This window comes from Lonchura striata, chromosome 4, assembly GCF_046129695.1.
Source record: "Lonchura striata isolate bLonStr1 chromosome 4, bLonStr1.mat, whole genome shotgun sequence".
NCBI classification, from domain to species: Eukaryota; Metazoa; Chordata; class Aves; order Passeriformes; family Estrildidae; genus Lonchura; species Lonchura striata.
In genome coordinates, this window is record NC_134606.1 from 45,992,670 (window position 1) to 46,013,088 (window position 20,419).

General features: G+C 40.1%; 1 protein-coding gene across 1 annotated transcript in view; it reads left to right on the top strand.

The window, feature by feature from the left end:
- ELOVL6 (ELOVL fatty acid elongase 6) overlaps positions 1-20,103 on the top strand; it is a 73,292-nt gene extending 53,189 nt beyond the window's left edge. Inside the window, exons 3-4 of the mRNA XM_021525469.3 lie at positions 15,711-15,862; positions 17,708-20,103. Of these exons, the coding sequence (XP_021381144.1) occupies positions 15,711-15,862; positions 17,708-18,132 (577 nt within the window). The 3' untranslated portion in view covers positions 18,133-20,103. The remainder of the gene's footprint in view (positions 1-15,710; positions 15,863-17,707) is intronic.
- Positions 20,104-20,419: the final 316 nt, after the last annotated feature.

The window sequence follows — 20,419 nt, forward strand, 5'->3', positions numbered from 1 at the left end:
TATAATGCTCTTATCATTTCCTGAGATCACTCAGAGTCTAATCCAAACCCAGCTATGCTTTGTAGCTGTGGTGGAAATGAGTAGATGTCAGTACAGGATTTCCAAATGTCTTTCTTCCACTTTCTCTAAGCAATAGAAATAGTATCAAATGTAGCTAAAAGTTTGCTAGCTGCTTGCCACATAGCTAACCAGAGCCTCAAAAGCAAAGTAATTCCCACAACAGGTGTTATCCTTGAAAGACAAACCGATAAAGAACTCACTAAAGGAAGGTGACTCACTTTGCCTTTACAGAACTGGTGTTGACTGATTTGCTACTGAAAGCACAGCAGCACGTGTAGAGGGGTTTGCACCCAAAGAGGGCTCCTGACAAGGGAATCCGAGACAAAGGATGTGAAGAGCTCAATTCTGAGCTGAATTAAACAGATAAAGACAGAACATATATTTAAAGAAAATATTTGAGTTGCTTGGATTTGTGACTCTGAAATACATTCTAGTTATTATGCATGTAAGTAGGAAAATCAATGAAGGATGATTGAGATTTACGTCCCATCACAAGAACTGCTGTTCACAGATACTTGCTGTGGAGATTTAAGCACAACTTAATTCCTCATGTTGCTGAGCAACCCATCAAAATCTTAAAATACTCTGAAATTTTATAAGGTCCTAACAGTACATTCAAAGAATACTAATTATCAAAACGATGAATGTTTGCCAAATAACATTGAAATTAATAAGCACATTTAAGGTGAATTAATAGTCTTCTCACTTACAAATTTAAAAGGAAATTAATTCAAAGTGAAACATTCCCTATATATTTGTAAAGCATTTGTAATGCATATTCTCAGGACATTTCTCAGAACCCAAATCAGTAAAAGGCTTAATATGCACCTACTTAACAACTTATTTCTATAGGACCATGTTCATCTTTACATAGTTAAGTAATTTTCTTACATGACAGATAAAGAAACATCTTTTTAATTACCATTTGGGACATGAAGTTGAAAGTTGGGTGAACATTAGAAATTCAGAATGATTGGAAAGAAAACAAAAATCCATTGGATGAGATTTAACAGTTTAAGAAGAAAAGTTTCTTTTCCATAAGTTATTGTAATTACAGTAGGAATATACAAACAATGTTGTGTAGAGTGAATTCATACAGTGCAAAACAAATGCTAGCTGGCATTTTAAAATTGTGTAGAGGAGATAAAAATATACAGACTAAGAACTATAAAGACAAAACAAAGAACTGTCAAGAAGATGTATCTCCAATATCTACCTTATTTATTCTAACTAAACTTATTCCCAGATTTGTAACTAATGCCTTGTGACAAAATACTGTGCCCATCTTCTAAAATCTCACCCCTTTGTTCACTCTGCTGTTACTCCTGTGTCCATCAAAGTAATTTTGAATGTAAGCTGATTTTACTGTTTTTACCTACTCAGGCCTAATTAAAAGTAAATCAAGGAGTCACTGCGAGACGTGGCTGATTCTACTTTACAGGAGATACGGATAGCCCTCACAGGTCACCCACCACCCAGCATGAATAATACCCAAAGCAAAGCCCCTGAGAGTGAAACTTTGCCTCTCAACTTTATACAGGGATCAGACTGAAGTGCACATTTGAGAAATAAAGAACATCTGTCTGGTGGCTTAAGCAGGGAACTGTACTAGAAAGAAAGCGTATAATTAATTTAAAAGGAATCAATCAAATCAATCAGTCAAATTCTCTGTCTGTGTGGTAGCACTTCTGTATTTTACTCAGCCTTAACACTTGGTTTGTGAGCATGGTAAAAGGGCATGAAATCCCTGGGGAACTGGTATCTCCATGTATTTCCTTCTGAGTAAGTCCCTGACAGCTTGTGCATGTTGGAGGCGGCGGGAGTACAGCCCTGAGAGGTGTTAACTTGCATGAGCTCCCAAATCCCGCGCCTGGTGTGCGGACGGGCTGTGGATAAACACCGGCAGCGCTCGCGCGCAGGGCTTGGCTGCGCGCGGGTGTCGGCCCTGGCTTAGCGGAGTCACGGTTCTGTCCCAAGGTCAGCTTCTAAACAAACGTGTCTCCTTGTGCCTGTACCACTCAGCGTCCTCCCCCTAGGTTATTGAATTAAAAAAGAAAAATAAATTATTTGCCAGCTGTAGGCGAATCTCTGAGATGTGTATCACCCCACTGAGGACAGAATGAAGAAGATCAGTGGCTTCAGGCCAGCAATTGGTATTAAATTTATGGATCTAAGCATCTAATTTCAGTTGTATTATAACATTTAGCTTCTTTAAGCCTCTGTTCTGTCAAATGCTAGTATTTCCCTGTAACTTAGATTTTTCTTACTTTGTTATCTGCCACTTTTACAGCTTTACTGATGGCTGCCTTCATTGGTTGTCTTGATTCTTTGCTAAATCTTTTACTTTATTACTGTTCAGCTTTATTTGCATAGGATAATTTCAAACTCCTGAATACATACATTTCAGTGCTATACATGACAGTTACTCTGCCAACTTGATACTTTTGATCCTGTAAGTATCTTTAATTTATCCTGCAAAACTAGATAATGCCACTTTTCTGGATTATCATTTAAATCACTGCAATTCTATACTTATTCTGAGATTGCCTTGAGATGATGTTGGATGCTGAGAATAATTTCAGTAACAGCACAGGAACAAGTGCAAATGCCTCTGATGCATTCATTTAGAACTGCTTAAGAGGCGCACTGGGCTTATGAATCCTCATGGGCTACTTTAGAAATCCTCAGATGGATTCCTTAATTCCTATGAGATTTTGCACCAAGTACAAGGCTTAAGTTGAAAATTGAATTTTTTTTCCTTTTTAGTAGTTGAGCTACAGTCCAAACTTGTCGAAATAAATACCCAAGAACTAGGAAATACTTCTTAAAAGAAAACTGTCTCATTGAGTAGGCAGCCTTCACAGGGTGCCAAGGAATTTCAGCTACAATAAAGTCCAGTTATTATTTAGTCATGGTATTGCTCGAGAAGTAACATGTTTCTGCAAGTTCCCTTGTGCTAGATCACCAGGGAGCAATGTCAGGTAGCAGCACACTGAACAGGATAAAACCAGGTGATAGGTAATTACTATTGATTAGCTGGCTCCTTGGAAATCAGAGCAGATGCAAGGATGCATGGGTAGAGCTGGAAAATTATTTTTCATTCTCTGTAAGAAAAGAGGTGATTTTCAGCAGTGTATGGGTACAAGAGTGTCCCTCTGGTGTTCCTCAGGCAATGATTGAGTGCAGCTGCCCTTCAGCCTGACCACTGCTCCCTGCTTATCTGTACCAAAACCCAGCGGCCTCGCGTAGCTGCTCTGTGCTCTGGGTAAGGCTCTCTATGCAAGCATAATTCTCTTCACTTTTACCAGTTATCTTCCCCCTCTGACTACTGGTAGGGATCTAGACAGACACAGCTTTTTTTTCTTTCTTTCTTTCTATTGTGCTTTTTAAGCAGTTCAAGTTCTTCCACCAGCTCACAAAGCTTCACTTACTGATTTTTTTTTTTGTGCTCTGCTCTTATGATTACCTGAATATAGCTATTCCCAATCATAAGGAAGGCAGATCTGGAGAATCAAGCTACATTTATTCAGGCTCCATGAGGAGAGACTGGAAGGCAGTACCTGTGGTGGATTGATTTTTATCCACACATAGAAATAAGCCTTACGAGCAGTAGTTGCAGCAATTGGCAGAATTGTTGAGTTTGCCACTTTAGTAAGGGAAAGTCAGATGGATTTTTCTCTGCTGTGGTGTTAATGTGATTAAAATCTCCAGATGACACTGTCCATCGATCGGGAGCCCTGCAGAGATGTCACTGTTTGGGTATGCTTAATGAGGTCCCTGGGGAGGGAAAGAAATAAGTTAGGTCTGGCTTTCCTTACAATTTTGTCAATAAAAAGGACAAAGAAATAGTTTGGGGAGCCAGGTGAGTTGTGACTAAGAAATCTGCCGATAGGAGGGAAGGGCTGAAGGGAGTGGCCCCACGCTGAGGGATTATTGCCAAGAAGGAAAAAAAAAGGCTGGTGCAAGATGCACAGTATCTGCCCTCACTTGGAAACCACAGAGTGAGCCATCATTTTAACAGATCTCATTACCTTCCCCGAAATTTATCACATGGGATCCTAACACCATCAGGCATGTATGCATATGCTTATGGGTCTATAAAGCTGAACAAATGATATATTATTTCTTGAAGCCATGTAAAATATTTGCACAATTTCTAAATCAGTCTGAGCTGGCCTGACTTCAAGTTTTGGTCCCAACTGAAAACTCAAATGATTTGCATTGAAGAGCTTTCTAGAAAGGCAATTGGATCAGTGCAGTAGACAGGTCTGAAAAGCAAGACTTGTGTGCTTTGCTCAGTGGTAGGGGTTTTTTTTAGAAATGGAAGGGGAATTCTCTCAAATTTGCTTTGGGATTTTGATAGGACTGAGCCCAAACCTCAAAGTATACGTGATTTTATGCAGCAAGAAGTTTTCTGCCAAAAAGACTGATGATAACTGCAAAGATCAGCACAAGTTGTGGTCACACACATGGTCCTGAGAGCCAGAGAACCTCATTATAAAATACTTCCAGTACTGCTGACCAGCAGGTTTTAGGATAAGCAAGCACCATATTGAAAAAAAGTGTTATTCCTCATCTTCCTCTATTCCTACCTTTTTTTTTTCTTTAACATTACTGTGGCTTGGACTTCACCCTGCATGAGTGTGTTTCACCTTCAAGTCCAGTAAAGGAGGACTGTGTGGGTGAACTGCAAGACTGATTTGTTCTCCTTTCCAGTTAGAAAATGGTCAAGGGGAGAGGCTGAGGAGCAGCTAGGCAGCAAAACATCAGAAGGAAGGGTTTCACTGTTGGGACTTGTTAAATTCTTGGTGTTCTCATGCCTTTGAATTTGTGTATGTTTTGGATGGACCCATTTCTGTTATTCAGAGCAGTGGATTATAATGTTAAGAGTTTGTAATAAATGTAACGGTACCTAATACAGAGTTGGTGCAGTTCCTGCTGCATTCCCAGCTGTAGACTTTGTATTTCTGAGCTTTTGAGTCACACCTGGAATTTTCTGTCACCCTGTAAAGGAGCATATTTAAAACAAGATCCAGCAGAGATGTCAGCCAGTGTCTTGAATTCCTTTTTAGTGGCTTCCTAGAGCAGAGAGCTGCTCAGAGCACAGCACTACATTTTGAACTCTGTAGTGCCAAGATTGGCTAGAAAGGCTCCTGCCTTTCCTGGTCTTTGTTTTCCCCACTATGAATGAAAGCAGTGAAATCATGTCATTAAGAAGTAGAGGAGAGACTATTTTAGCTGCATCATTCATCAGTCCAGGTAAATGGCATGGCCGTGGAGCCAGCCTGGCCAGCACAGCGGGGTGGGCACCAAGGTGCTGGAGCAGCACCTGCTTGTGGGATGGGTGGAGGGGTCATAGAGCTCCAGCAGGAGAGGGCTGGAGCTCACTGTGGGGTGCATGGATACAGGAGCTTAGAGCAGAGAAGAGCTGCAGAGAATGCCCATTGCTAGTAATCACATTCACCTTCCCAAAGAAAGTGAACATTTCCAGATAGTGCATTCCCTCTTCTCTCACAGCTGGAGAGGTAAAATTGCAAGTGGGAACAAAGGCATTAGTCATTACAAGCTTTCAGGCAGTTTAGGAAGTTAAAGACGTTTTTTAGTCAGAAACATTTGTGAAAATAGTGCTCTTAATTACAATGCCATAGTCATTTTATAGATACCTTGTAGTCTTTGAGACACATGGGATGAAGAGGATGAGTACTGTCTTCTTTTTAAAGAATGAGATTAACATAAGTGCTCTTAAATGACTGTTATGTTAATTTTTGAAAAAGTGCTTTTAAAGGTGTTCAGTTACCATAAGAAAAAAGTGTCTCATGGAACCAAGGTTCTTATTCCATTATTTTTTCTTTTTCCTGGCTGTTGTAAGAGAATAAATAATGGTCCCAAAATATTTTATATGTAGATTAGGCCTTGGAGGACACAGGCATGAGGGATTGTTCCTGTGCTTTCAATTATCTGCTGCAGCTGAACTGTAGTAATTGAGCACATGGTTGTCTAAACACAGTTAATAAGGTGTTGTCTAAACATAATTAACAAGGGGTAAAATATAGTGGCAAAAACATCCTTCTTTATTTTTACAGTTCTACACTGAAATTGCTAGATATAGAATGAGCATATAAATAGTCACCATAGTTCGTCAGCACCAGAGAAAACTTGGTAACATTTTTTCACATCTGTGCCCAAAATTGGTTTTCTTAAAGGAAAATGTGAGAAAGTTATAGCCAGTGTGATTTTTTTTTTCCAGTGAAATGCAAAGAATATAGAGCAGAAGGGAGTTCAGCTTAGGTGCTTGGTAATGTTATGATAGTCCTAAATCCCAACATACAAAAAGAAGCATTGCAGTCCTCTGAAAGATTGACTTTGAAATAATCAGATTTTTTCATTTTACAGTGAAGGTTTAGGGTTTTGTTTTTGTCCATAGTTGACTCACTGCTTGTGTCTTCAGGCTTTTACTTCATAGACTTGGCTGGATGGAAGCCTTATAAAAATTGATTTTCCACATACTCCATTGCTGCTGAATGGGACTAAAACTCCATTTTTGTAGTTTTGTCAATTGGAGGCATAAGTAAAGGAGAACAGGAGTTTTTAAGAATACTGGCATTGAATTTTCCACCTCATTTTTTTATCTGCCCATGTCAGAAGCAGTTAAGCACCCCATCATGGATTGCTTACCTTAAAATCAGGATCCATACCTGATTTTATTCTGGAGCTGACTGGTGCAAAGCAATGGCAGTAGTTAAAACAACTGCAAAACTTCCACAGGGGAGAAAATCCAAGTATTTTCTGCTACAGTTAAGGCCAGTTGCTGCAGTCTGGTCCTGTGCAAACTCAGGAGGTGTGACAGTGGGGAGGAGGTAGAAGCATGAATGCTCTTGAAACTCACTTTGTAGGTTCACATACTCTGTCACTTCTGTCCACCTGTGTCAGGCCAAATCTACCCTGGTGTTTGCCTAAGGTATTTTCCTAAGGGAAAACAGAGGGAAGGCAAGGGTCTGACTGTGTCTGTGGAAGGCACATCTGGTGTTCAGGCTAGGTCAGAATGTTTTCAGCTGTTGGTGTTTCTAGGACAGCACAGCTTTGTAAATTTGCACTGTATGTCTCTGCACATCATTCTGTATTTTTAGATCTTTAAAGTGTGCTGGCAAAATATCAAATGTACAAGCAATGAAGTGTTGTTAAGAGGTGTGCCAATGGCTTTTATGTCTATAAACTATTTACTTTGAAAAGTATAGGTGTACCTTGGCTAATTAAGATGAAGGACTTTGGACTTGAAGGTTTTGAGAGCAACTTCAAAAAGTGAAAAGAAAATCCACAGTAGGTCAAAGGACTCTGAAGATAACTCCTCCTACTGGAGCATGTCTACTGTTATTTCATGTTTACTGTTTTCAGTGATACAGAGTGAGGTCAGACCTCTTTCTGCTTATGTCAAACAGACTTCATGGGTAGGACACTGAACCACAACTCACAGATTCACAGAATAACCTGAGTTGGGAGGGACCCACAAGGACCATCAAGTCTAACTCTTAAGTAAATGACCCATATGGGGATTTAACCCACAACCTTGGACTCAAGAAATTGCACATCATTTCTTATCCCAACACGGATACAGATTTTTGACCAGACAATTAAATTGCAGTTTGCCTCACCTGTCTTTGAAATGGGTTTTATGGTTAAGCATACAAGGCTAGCACATAAGTAAAGGCCATAAAGTTCTGTGAGGAATTCCTGCATAGAATGTTAAGGGCCTTGAAGATGCCAACACAGACAGAAGTCTGAAAGAAGTTACCTGAATATACCCCAGCTCATGAACAGCTTTGCACCTAACAGCTCTTAAAACAGCTGCTGGCCTGAATATTATTTAGGTTGGTAACTCTGGGACGGCCCAGGCTGGAGGTGTTGGAAAGAAGACCAAGATTTTGGAATGGCAGAGAAAGGTCTGCTCTGTGGAAAGAATGGAGATGTTCTTTTCATCTGAAGTGGATTCAGTAAGGAGGCAGAGCCTTCTGGGGAGGTACCTGGATCAGTTCTAGGAGGTAAAACACAGAAGTGTTTTACAAATGTCTTAAAACAAGTCTTTTTGCAGGAACAGGTCTCCCTCTTCATCACTAACCTTGGCATTGCTTGAAAGCACTTTGAAAATGTTGAAAGACAATGAAACAGTAGCCTAATTAAATTAATTTTCTTTGCCATTCCTTACAAAATAACAGTTGGGCTGAATTCATCAGCTCTGATTTGAACAAGTGTCTCTCTAGGATTTCAGTGTAACTCACTGTTAAGTCCTGTCTTTTAAACGCTTATAAAACACCTCAAAAATATTACATCCAGAGTTAAGAGGGACAAAATTTATACTCAGTACCATTCTTTTTCAAACTCTTTTGTGAGTACCATGTCTCTGTGTATCCTTCACGGATCAAGAGACCGACTAATTTAATTTGGAAAGTTAAACACTCTCCCACAAACCTAGCAAAATATATTTAATAACTAGGCACAGACTTACAAAGCTGGTTCTTCTAGTCAGTTATTAATACAAATGAATATTTCATATAGGCTGCTCTTGTGTCACATTGACCATTTAGGATGTTGGGTGCCAGATCCTTTTCCAGGCTGCTTTTTGTGAGTTTCTAGGACTCAATATTTTGCAGTGACTTAACAACAGATCTCATGAATTCTATGAAATAAAAATAAGAGCCATTAATTCCATGTAGGTCATTACATGGAACAACAGTCAAATTATAGCTTTCAGTCATTGGTCACATTTAATTTGAGCTTAATGATCAGCTTTTCACCATACACTACAAATATCATGATTTTGCAATCAAAGTCTAAAGAAACCATATAGTTTCTACACCAGTGTAAATAGAGGAAGATCCAGGACTTCTGGTAGTTAATGGAATTTATGTAACCTAAATTTTATTGAATACCAGCAAGACAAGCAAAGACAGGAGTCACATCTGAGATGACATTTAGGTCGTCTGATAACCTTTTATTGACACTATATATTAAGATTTTCATAGGCATAATTTAATAATTCTGTCTTTTAGAAGATTTGTTTCATCTGGAAAATCCAACTTTTTGTTTTGTTTTGTTTTCTTTTCTTTTCTTTTACTACTGCACCATCACATATTGCACATTGTCCAGTGAAGTTGATGCTGCTCCTCCCTTCCCCCTGCAGAGCTGGTCAGATGTGGACAAATTTGTCCATCAGTGGAAAAAAGTCACATCAAGATGTATGAGGTGATTAATTTAAAAAAAAAGAAGTGGAGGAACAGCTACTATGAAATCTAACCAATCCACAAACACCCAAGAGCAGCTTGGATATCAGAAATCAGATGGGTTGTCTTGCTCCTTTGCCATGTTCCTGCATATGTTAACCCCCTAGAAAGTGGGGTGCACAGGACCCACATTCTCTCTCAGTGATACCCTGTAAACATGTGTCCATGGACCCAAAAGTTTAAGGGAACTTTATTAGCCAGGAAACATATTTCTCATTTGTCCTTTGCTTTACTGGAAGGTTGGTGTGTGACCAGGTTTTTCACCATCCCTTATCAACGGAGGAAGAAATGCTGTCTCTGTCAGACTCTTGAGGAAGTTACTCTTGTGGTCTTAATTCATTCCCCAACCTTGAAACAGCCTGGCGCATCTGCCTACGGAAGTTTTTGGAACAATATTCTTTGAATAAGCACCCAGGCAGCAGTAAAAGTCAGTAGGCTGTTGGTCCATAATTCTGATCAGCACAAACCAGACTGTAGAGTATCCTTTCCTCATTTGTCATTGCCCAGATAGATGCTTTAACCTGGACAGTCCCTTTTGGTATTGCTCAACTTTAGAAAGAAACTGCCCTCTCTATAGCCACATCCTGGAAGAACTGAAAAAAATGCAGTTCCTTTTTTTTTTAACAGATGATGATGATGAGTCTCGTAAGCATTCTGATTTAATTCTGATTTAACTGCTAAATTTTTGTTTGACTGCCTTCTCTTTTTGCCATTAAGGCTAGCAGTTTCGCAGAGTACTCTGCTCCTAGGGGACCTGAAACTACCACAAAATATAAAGACAGATTTTAGATTAGGAGCAGGCCAATGGTTCATTAAATCTTCCATTTTCCCCACTGGGCTGATAGTATAATCACCACAGCAATAGCAATACAACAAGCACACTGTGATCTGACTACCTCACCTGTTTACAAAGGTAATAGTTTAGATTTATCTTTCTATAATACAGCTGTAAATACATATTTCATATGTGGTCACCATACAAATGCACATTCCCAGAACTCCTGCCCTGTTTGCTAGGTAGGACCTGTCATCATCTCTTTCCTCCCTGGAATAGGCCATTTCCCAACACAACTCTGCCAACTTTATCTGTAATCACCTAGGAAAAAGTAATACAAACTTGGAAAAAACCCTTTCTTCTGCTGATTGGCAAGTGCTCCCTTCAATGGCAGCATCCTCTGGAGGTGCCCCAGTGTCTATTGAGTCAGCCAAAACTACTGTTCTTTCTCATGTGGCTAAAGCAGGGTCTTATGGGAGACCAACAGAAATCTCATACAAACGCCTTAATTTCCATCAACAAAATTGTCACTTTCTTAAGAAGTCTGTCACCTAGCCCTGTCTCTGCTGTGTTATCTTTGTGGTACACATCTTTTATGGGCTGGTATTCTGGAACTGCAGAAGAAGAGAGTGATTGGAAAGAAGCTCACCCTCACCAGCTGGAGAAGAAAAACTATAAATACTTACAGAGAGCTGCAGAACAAACCTACCACTCATATTGAAAAATTGGTTTGTTACAAACTTATTTTTAGGAATTAGTTAAAAAGCACGGCAAGGGAATGACTGAATGATGTGTTCTTTGACATGGAGGTGCACCCACCTTGGTACATGGTGCTTGGTAATACCAGGAGTTCCTGGGTTTCTTTACTCTTTTGACTACTGTCCTGTTGGGGAGTTCAGCAGTGTTTGATGAAGCTGCATTTCTTTGCAAGAAAATTAGTTCTGAGTTGTTTCTGGTACATGCTTCCTCCCTGCATGTTCCCAGTATCCATTCATAGTTTGTGTGTGTTCTGTTGCATGGCTAAGCACAGAAGAGCTCTGCTGCCCCTTTTTACAGATACTGCTGTCTCTAGGTGTGCTCTCAGGACTGTCTGGCTGCTTGGAACTGACAGACTGAGGGGTTGTACTTCCCATGCTCCTGTGCTGAAGCAGTGCAACTCCTTCCTCTTTCCTGTGGACTGTGGGATTTAAATCAGAAAGGCACAGAAAGGCCATTTTATTATGTTATGAGATAACTCTTCAGCAGCAGAAGGGAAGCTTGGAAGCCAAAGTACTGCTGCTGACCAGAACAGGAAGGTGAACGTGGTTTGATTTGTCATGAAGGAAGGTGTAGGAAGCCCCGCATTCTTCACCTGCTGCACTTTAGACATTTCAGAGTGCTCCCTCTGTAAATATTTCACATGCTAAAATTAAAAAACAAACAAACAAACAAAAGCCCAAACAAACAAACAAAAAAAACCCACAAAACCAAAAAAACCCAAGAGTCAACAAACACCTAAATTACCTGCTTCCCCACTTTTCTTGCTGTTACGGTACAAGCAGGCTGCAGTCAGTGTGGTCATCTCAGCTGCTTTCCCAGGACCACTGTCTGCTCAATGTGGCTTTCACAAAGGAGGATGTTGTACTTTTTGTCTTAGCTTTGTGCTTCCAGGGCACAGACTTACCTGCCAGAACTCCTGTGAGTCACCATGTAAGCAGGTCAGGGCAGAATTAATACCTTTTCTATTTTCCAGCTGGGCCTCACCACTGGGGAAAGGGAGGTAGAGAATTCAGGAGTAAAGCTAAACCCAGGAAGAAGAGAAGATGGGGGGTGTTTTTAAGACCCTTTTAAAATAAAAGGTAAAAGTTTAGCTTTTATTTCACATTATGCTTCCCTAACTTGATTGGGGATAAACTCATTTCCTCAAGCTGACTCTGTTTTGCCCTTGATGGTAACTGGTAAATGACCTCTCTGTGCCTTTATCCTAGCCCAGGAGTCTTTCAATATATTTTCTCTCCCAGTTGTTGAGGGAATTGATAGAGCAGCTTTTGTGGGCACCTGACATGCAGACAGGGTCAACCTACCAACCCCTGTTTGAAAACAAGTTTGAGAGGAAAAATATTCGTTTGTATTTTACTCATGGATATATTTTGATAATACTATGGGCAGTAAAATATCAATTGGGCATTTTTTTACTTACCAGAGAAGTCACTAGTAGTATCTGAAGGGTAGTGTAGAATGTAGGACATTTTGAGCCTGAATAGGTAAGAAAGCTGCATTAGATGATGCAGTTTCTGATCAGTCTCTCTAGTTGTAACAGATTGTAATTGTACAGTAATTCACTGCTACCTTATTTTGAAAATCCCTGCAGATGATTCCCACCAGACAGACTGCTTTGGTAAGCAGTTCATTTCAAGACCTCACAAAAGCACCAGCAGAGAGTAGGGCGAGGACAAAATGAAGCAGAAGTGATTTACTGAGTAAGCAATGTCATCATTCTGCTGCACATCATGTCTTTGCAAGATAGAAATTTGTTGGTTGATTTTACCTTACAGAACAAACAAAATAAAGTAGCAGAGGCACAGAAAGCAGCCTTAGTTCTCTGGCTCCAAGACATATTTACAGGCATGCATCAGATCTTTTTCATGCTCGGGTGGCGCATGCTTGTTGGCAAGGCAGTGTTTTGGCATGCAGCACTTCTCATAAGCTTCTATCTGCTCATGGTGTCTATTTAGGTAATTGAAGCAGTTACTTGGAGTTTGCTATCCTTGTTTTGCATAAAGCCTTCCTTGGTGAATTATGTGAAAATGTAACTTGGTTTCTACTGAGATAAAAAGTACAGATTAGTCTGACTCACACCATGTAGAGCTGTAATTGGGGTCACTTCTAGAGTCATGGAACTAAGGGAAGCCACCATCCTGTGGAATTGTAGAAAAGTGTGAGTGTGAATCAGTGTGTGTGTGCTCCAAGGAAAGCTCTGCAGTAGCTGCTAAATGAAAAGACAGGCAGAATTACATCAATATTATCTCAAAGACAGCAAAGGGACACTGTAATCACCCCTAGGCACAGACTCTGTGGCTCTGTTATCAGTCTAGGTTAGATCTCTGGGTGTCCATAACCCATCACAGTTGGATCATTGTTCGCCTATTGCTCAAACAAGTGCTCTTCTCATTTGCAATTTTGTTCATGGCGCAGAATTCTCTTTGATTTCAAAACTCTAGTACCAAACAATTTTTTAGAAAAGCAATACAGCTTCTTTATAGAGAAAGACATATTGCTTGCAGCCATTTGATTTCATTATTTAAAATTTCCTTTTCTCCCCCCATTTTAATGTCAGCTGAGATACTTGCTAATGGGAGAAACTAGTGTATCATTAGGTATTCTGCCTGATCTTCCTCCACCCAGTTTTGCAACCACCCAAAACATAGGAGCAGGCAGCAGCATGCCCTGGCTAGCCTGAGGAGTTCACTGCCTCAGGAAGTGATCAGATCACATCTCTGTCAGGATCTCCTGTCTCCTTGGGAATGAGAAATGAAGCTCCTTAAAAAAAAAAAAGGGGGGGGGGGGTGGGGTGGGTGGCATGTTTTATACACCTAACCAAAGAGAAGATACAGAATGAGTTGGAGTTGCGCCTCATTTCAAAACTCCTCCTGCAGGTTTTGGCACTCTCTGCTGAGTTAAAATGACTGATGCCTGAAAGATTTGAGTAAAGTGTGCTGAGAGTATTTTTGAGAGGAAACAGCCCTACATGGAGAGCTGTGTAGATGATGAAGCACTGCACTGTCTCCTTTGCATGCAGGGGTGGGTGAACATGAGAGACTGCAGTGGCTCTCTTGCCTAAGCCTGGGAATATGTGTGTTTTTTTGGGCAATGCTGATGGCAAACACTGACTCAGCTAAACTTCTACATACCTGAAAACCACAGCAGGGTGGATTTTTACTTGCACATAGCACAAGAGGACTCCTCTGCCAGTGGAGCCAATGAGCAAATACCACTGTGCAAACAACAGATAATAATAGTAGCTTTGTAAGTGTTCACAGTAGTCTGAATTTCCTGGTGGCCAGTGAAGCCTCAGGCTTCAGAAGGTAATGGTGCAGGAGCCAGAATGCAGCACTGGCTGTAGAGCCCCATCTGTGATGCTGCTGACAGCCCAAAGAGCAGCAGGTACTGTGGCACTCCACCAGGCTGCAGATTCCATGCAATGGACAGGGGAGAACAAGCTGCATTGTTCCTAAGCAGCAGGCAGATTTGACTGGGTGTAGCAATGCTGAAGATTTGGAAATCTGAATACTCTGCATACTATATGTAAGTTGGGTAAGTAGTTCTGATGTGCAGCAGGCTCTATTTTGACCAAGAACCATAAAACTTGCCATCAAGCTCTGCTTTTGAGGCTGCCTTGATGATTTTAAAACATGGTTTTTTCACAATACTGACTTCACAAGACAAGGGCAAGTAACAGAGAATCTACAGTTTCAGAGGAACTATTCCTTCTTTCACACACTTTGCATAAATGGTAGCTTGCATTGCACACAGGTGTTTATACACCAGTTTTATGTGGCTTGTTTTGCCTCTGCCATGTAATAGTCACGAAACACAGTGAGGTGGAGTTGGGTCAAGGTCACAAAGAAATTAGAGGAGAGGTAAGATGGAGCTGGGTGGAGGGATGAGGACATATGATGTAGGCATAAAATAAGATATACTCAACCCCAAAATAGATTGTGTCTATCTCTGCTCTATTTCTTTTTGAAAGCTACTTCCTTCACCCAGTATTCATCACAACACCAAGCTACAGTAGTAGACAGTGGGCAGGCATGTTCTTGACATAAAACAATGAGACAAAACTCCTTCTGCAGAACTCCTTGCTGGTGAGACAGAAGCCTTTGTTCCTGATGTGAGCTGGATGTCAACCTATCTCCTCTGTAATTGCAGTAATTAATGCTGTTACAAATCTGTTGAAGTTTCTCATTTACAGAACGTCGTTACCTTTCATCTCACTTTGATGAGGTGAAGGTGAATCTGCTGTTTACAGCTTGATTTAAATACCCGTTTCCTCTGTGAGCAATGACCTGTTAAGGGATGAAGTCAAGCGTGTGCACCAAAACACTGTCTCTGACTGAGATTCCTCATCAAAATCTATGTGCCCTACCTGGGTATGGCTGTGCTCAGAGCTCCTGTGGATGTAACAAGTACAAGGAGAGATGAGAGAAAACTGAGGAAGCCAGAAAAGTGAATTGGTCCTGATTAGATAGCTAATACAGCATTTTATCAACTCATTTCTTGTTGTTTCCCGGCCATCAGCATCAAAACTCTGCATGTTGTTTTGAGCTGAAATAGAATGTTTCCCTGCTCCTGAAAACTGAAGGATCATTCCTGTGGTAATGAAATAAAAAACACTGATGTTACCATTCCAGATTTTCACCAGGGGATGTGGCTGCAGTCCAGTTTACAGGTCTGAGTTCAGAGCAACTTCCTAGAAGCCAGCAGAGTTTCTTCAACTTTCAGGCTCTCAAACTTATTATTTCAGCACAGTTATGGCCTTTGCCTCATAATGATTTGAAGTGATGGCATGTAGATTTCAAATGTCCACTGACCTTTCCTGATTTTCTCTTTTTGTTTTATAGTATATTCGGTGCTGTTCGAACTGGTGCTTATATGCTGTACATTTTGATGACCAAAGGCCTGAAACAGTCAGTGTGTGACCAGAGTTTTTACATTGGACCTGTCAGCAAATTCTGGGCATATGCATTTGTGCTAAGCAAAGCACCCGAACTAGGTGAGTACTCTCTCTCTCTTTCTCTCTCACAATATGTGTTTGTGTATTTTTAGAGAAGAAATGTCCATGCAGAAAGCACAGAAAGGGTCTCATCACTGTCAAAATCCCATTTAAGTCTCAGAAAACCTGAGGAAGCATAACAAACCCCAAATTACATGTTTTAGCCCAGGAACAAACTGCAGTGATTATACACAGCAGGGAAGTCAAGAAGTAAAAGCAATCTGGTCCATACCTTTTCCTGAACTACTTGCAGGAAAATAGTAGTGGTATAATCGGCAGTCACACACCCCGTGGCTACAAAAGTGGAGGGTGGGCTACAGCACCTGTGTCAGCAAGAAGTTTTGAGTCAGGCTCTGCCTCCATTCTGCAGTTTTCATTCTTTAATACACATCTAAGTGTACAATTATGAGCAGCAAGGTGCTTCCTCCCTAGACTATGAAAGCTGTGGCTATCTGCCTCCTCCAGTTTCTCATAATACCCCTAGCTTTTCCAGTCCTGATTTTTATAAACTTATATTTCTCCAGCATCTTGATAAAGATACTTGTGATATCCAGGCTTCATGTGTTCTCATCCATGGTTGATTAGTGTAAGAAAGAGTTGTTCTAATGGAAAGGAGCAGCCCTCCAGCTTTCATTTCAGAGGATGCCCTTATTAAACCCCAAGGGACTACAGCTCTCACTGTATTCAGGTGTACAGCAAAAATGAGACTTTACCTTTCATCAGGTAATTTAATTCAGCAAATTAGAGGACAGCAATTCATCAGCATTAAAACTAGAATGAGACAGACACCAGTTGCCTTGCTGTGTCAGAATCCCTGGGTTTCCTGCTGCTTAAATTGCTGCAAACCCACAGAAATTTAGTTGTTAAAAATGGGGAGCATCAGCTAGAACTGCACAGCAACAATACATTGGACAGATGATTTCTTATTAAAATATGAGTCAACATCTTGCAATTAATGAAATGAACAGCAGTGTTACAGTTTATTACAGACAGTGCAGTTTTGCTTCCATCCATGACTAATATTCAGGATTTAGATTTCCTGGGATAATTACACATCAAACTTAAGTCCCCAGGGTCAAATCTCAGGCATCCTTTTGGAAACACTGTGTGTATGTAGAAAACAAGTAGCACACATATATCTAATTGAGCTGCTCATTGCAATCATGAGAAGCAGACAGAAGAAAAAAAGCAAGAAAGAGGAATAATACATTTCTACAATAGTAAGATTGATTTGCAGAAAAGGGATGTGTGTTTCAACATAACACAAATTTCTTTCTGGAAGCATCTCTTCCAGTATATTAGGTTGCATATGCAACAGCTTTTTTGTGTATTACCTCAAAAGGCTTTACGAATTTTAACTAGGTTCAGTTTGCATGTAGATATTTGAATCAGAGAACACTGTCCTGCTTCTTCTAGGTTTTCTGCTCTCTGTCAAGCTGCATTCTCTTCCAGTAACAGTATATAGTATAATGGGAAGTCTCACAGTAAGAGATGTTACAAATACAGTCACCTACCTCACCCCAGACTTTTGTGGATAATGTTTGCAGCAAAGGGCTACCAAGTAAACCTATGGAGTTTTCAGATGAGGTTATCCATACAGGAAAATGTAGATGCATTAGTTTACTAAAGACTGCATAGAGATTAAGGGCCAAACTGTCTCTCAGACAGGCTCTCAGATCTGGAGCTGAGGTGGATTTCATGCTCTAAAGTAGTGTCTACTCCAGCAACCACAAAGGGAAGAGAGCACTGTGTTAATTATGGAACTGTTTGATATGTTTCTCATTTCCTCCCCTCTTCTCTTTTTTTTTTTTTTTTTTGTGTGTGTGTGTTTTGTTTTCATTACAGGTGATACGATATTCATTATTCTTAGGAAGCAGAAGCTCATCTTCTTACACTGGTACCATCACATTACTGTGTTACTTTACTCTTGGTACTCCTACAAGGACATGGTGGCTGGCGGTGGCTGGTTCATGACCATGAACTACGGAGTACACGCCGTCATGTACTCGTACTATGCCTTGCGGGCTGCTGGCTTCAGGGTCTCGCGCAAGTTTGCCATGTTCATCACCCTGTCGCAGATCACCCAGATGTTGATCGGTTGCGTGATCAATTACCTGGTCTTCTCCTGGATGCAGCAGGGCCAGTGCCATTCCCACGTGCAGAACATCATCTGGTCCTCTCTCATGTACCTCAGCTACTTTGTGCTCTTCTGCCATTTTTTCTTTGAGGCCTATATCGGCAAAACCGGAAAAGAAAGGAAAGTTGAATAGTGGTAGAAACGAGAAGCCATAGCTCAGGGTCATCAAGAAAAACAAAATTATAAGACAAAAAAGGCACAAGGAAACACATATATGTATGGTGCAGCTAAAACTTGGCAGCTTAGGGAAAGTTAGCATGGTTTAACCCAGTAAGTTTATGATCCTATCATGGTGAGGACTCACTGAATTCTACTCTATCTCAAAGGACTGCTGATGAAAGACAACTTCCTTCTTGTACCTCTCTGCTCTAGAAAAGAAGGAGAAAAGAAGAGGAAAAATCAAGAAAAAGAAAGAAAAAAGAGAAGAAAAGAGAAATGGAATAATTATAAGGGGGGAGAAAAAAGTACATTAAATAAGCAGTGTGTTTCCCCAAGGTGGAGGAGAGACTTTTATTCAAACAAAGAAAAAAAGTTCCTTAATATTTTCTAATAATTTCTCTGCATTAAACAAAAAGGCAGAGGTGACAAAAAAAAATCTGTCTATAATAACAACAAGATTGCAGAATTAAAATCTTTTCCATAAAAGGTTAATACCTTTAGCCATAATGAAGCCCAAAAATATGTTTCCTGCATGGAAACTGGCTGAACTCCACACTGTGGTTATGTATGGAAAAGAGAGGAGATTGATTTCTCTGCTTATGTACTCTGCCAGGAGAGCAGATCTGGGACACAGAGTGACCTCCCTCAGAAGGCAGAAAGGAGCAGTATTTTTGCAAGAGTTTAATGTGAAAAGATGCACTGTTGCAATACATATCTCAAAGAGTGCATTTTCCAAGTGAATTTTTCAGTTAAAGGCAAGGAATTTCTGCAGCAGGATAAGTCATAGAGGGTTAAATCAATCAATATTTGCTAAATTACCAGGGGCTAATAGTGGAGGGATATTCAGGAAGGAGAGGGAGACAACTCCCCTCACAAGATTTTTAGGAATTATCCATTACTCTTAATTTAGCCCGCAGCAACACCGAATTAAATGGGGAGAATCGGGAGAAATCGCAGTTAGCAAGAAGAGAGTGATTTATTTGCCCACTGTTTTCAGAACAGAGCCCTGTGGTACAATCTGGATTCTGTGTTTTTGCAGACACAAGGATGCCTGCCTGAGTTGGGAGAGGTGGCAGGACTGTGCGACATTGGGTATCACTGTGCTTCTGCATCTGCCTCCTGGGCAGTGCAAAGATGTTCAAAGTGCCCTCCTCTGGTCATGTGGAGATACTACTACAAAACATACCTGGAATAGGTTTTTCTTGAGATTTGTGTAGAAAAAAATTAGCCTAAACTAAGTAATTTTGCTGCAACTGCTTGACTCTAAAGTCCAGAGAGAGTTATCTTTCATTAAATAAATATATCTCTGCAGAATCTGTACTGTAACATCAGACTGACCGCTTAAGAAGACACTTTCTTCTCTGAAGTCAGCTACAGATATAAGGAGAAATATATTTCACTCTGAACCTTAGAGAGTTAGTTGAGAACAGCCATATTCTTTCAAAGACAAGTAGATTGCATTATCTGTGATATTCCAGTCCTTACAAAGCCAAATAAAATGTGTAAAAGTTCCTAGTATTTCAAAGACGCAAGTATGTAAACTTGATGTTAAATGTGTTAATGTAGTATTCTAAATTGTAACAGCTAGGTAGTTTAACTAAACAATTAGAAGAACTAGATCAACAAAATAGGGACTGCTGTTCTGCATAGAATATACACACACCTATAACTACACCCATATACACATTCTGTGAATTGTCAACAAGAAAAAACAGCCCAGTGGCAGAGAATCACATTTCCTGGCTAATGCAAAAGATTGTCATTATCTTTCTTGCTTTAATTTGAGATTGTACAGTACAAAGGGGTTTTTTCAATTATGATTTTTAGCTTTAATTGTGCTGTCATTCATGAAACAGAGCTGCTTTAGTATCCTGTTAAGAGATGACAAGGGCTTTCGGTGTCTCATTATATACAAAAGAAAAACAAATAAAGTTACATTCCATAATATGTGAATGGTCTTACAAATCAAAGGCCTTTTCAGGCTCAGATCGTAATTATAAATGCAGAAAATGAGTTTACATTTGTGTTATTTAAGTTATTGATGTGCTGACATTATTTTATGGTACAAAACATCGCAAAATGTGATATGCAGTAATGAAGCTATGATATTCATTAATAGGACTACTGTATACGTGGAAATATTAGACAAAACCAATTAAATGTGTAAACCATTTTGTTATACAGCTTGGGAGTAGATAATTATAATGCTGAATAAGCCTTTTTCCTCATGTTTAATTTTGCCCTGGCTAAAAAGCAGGTTA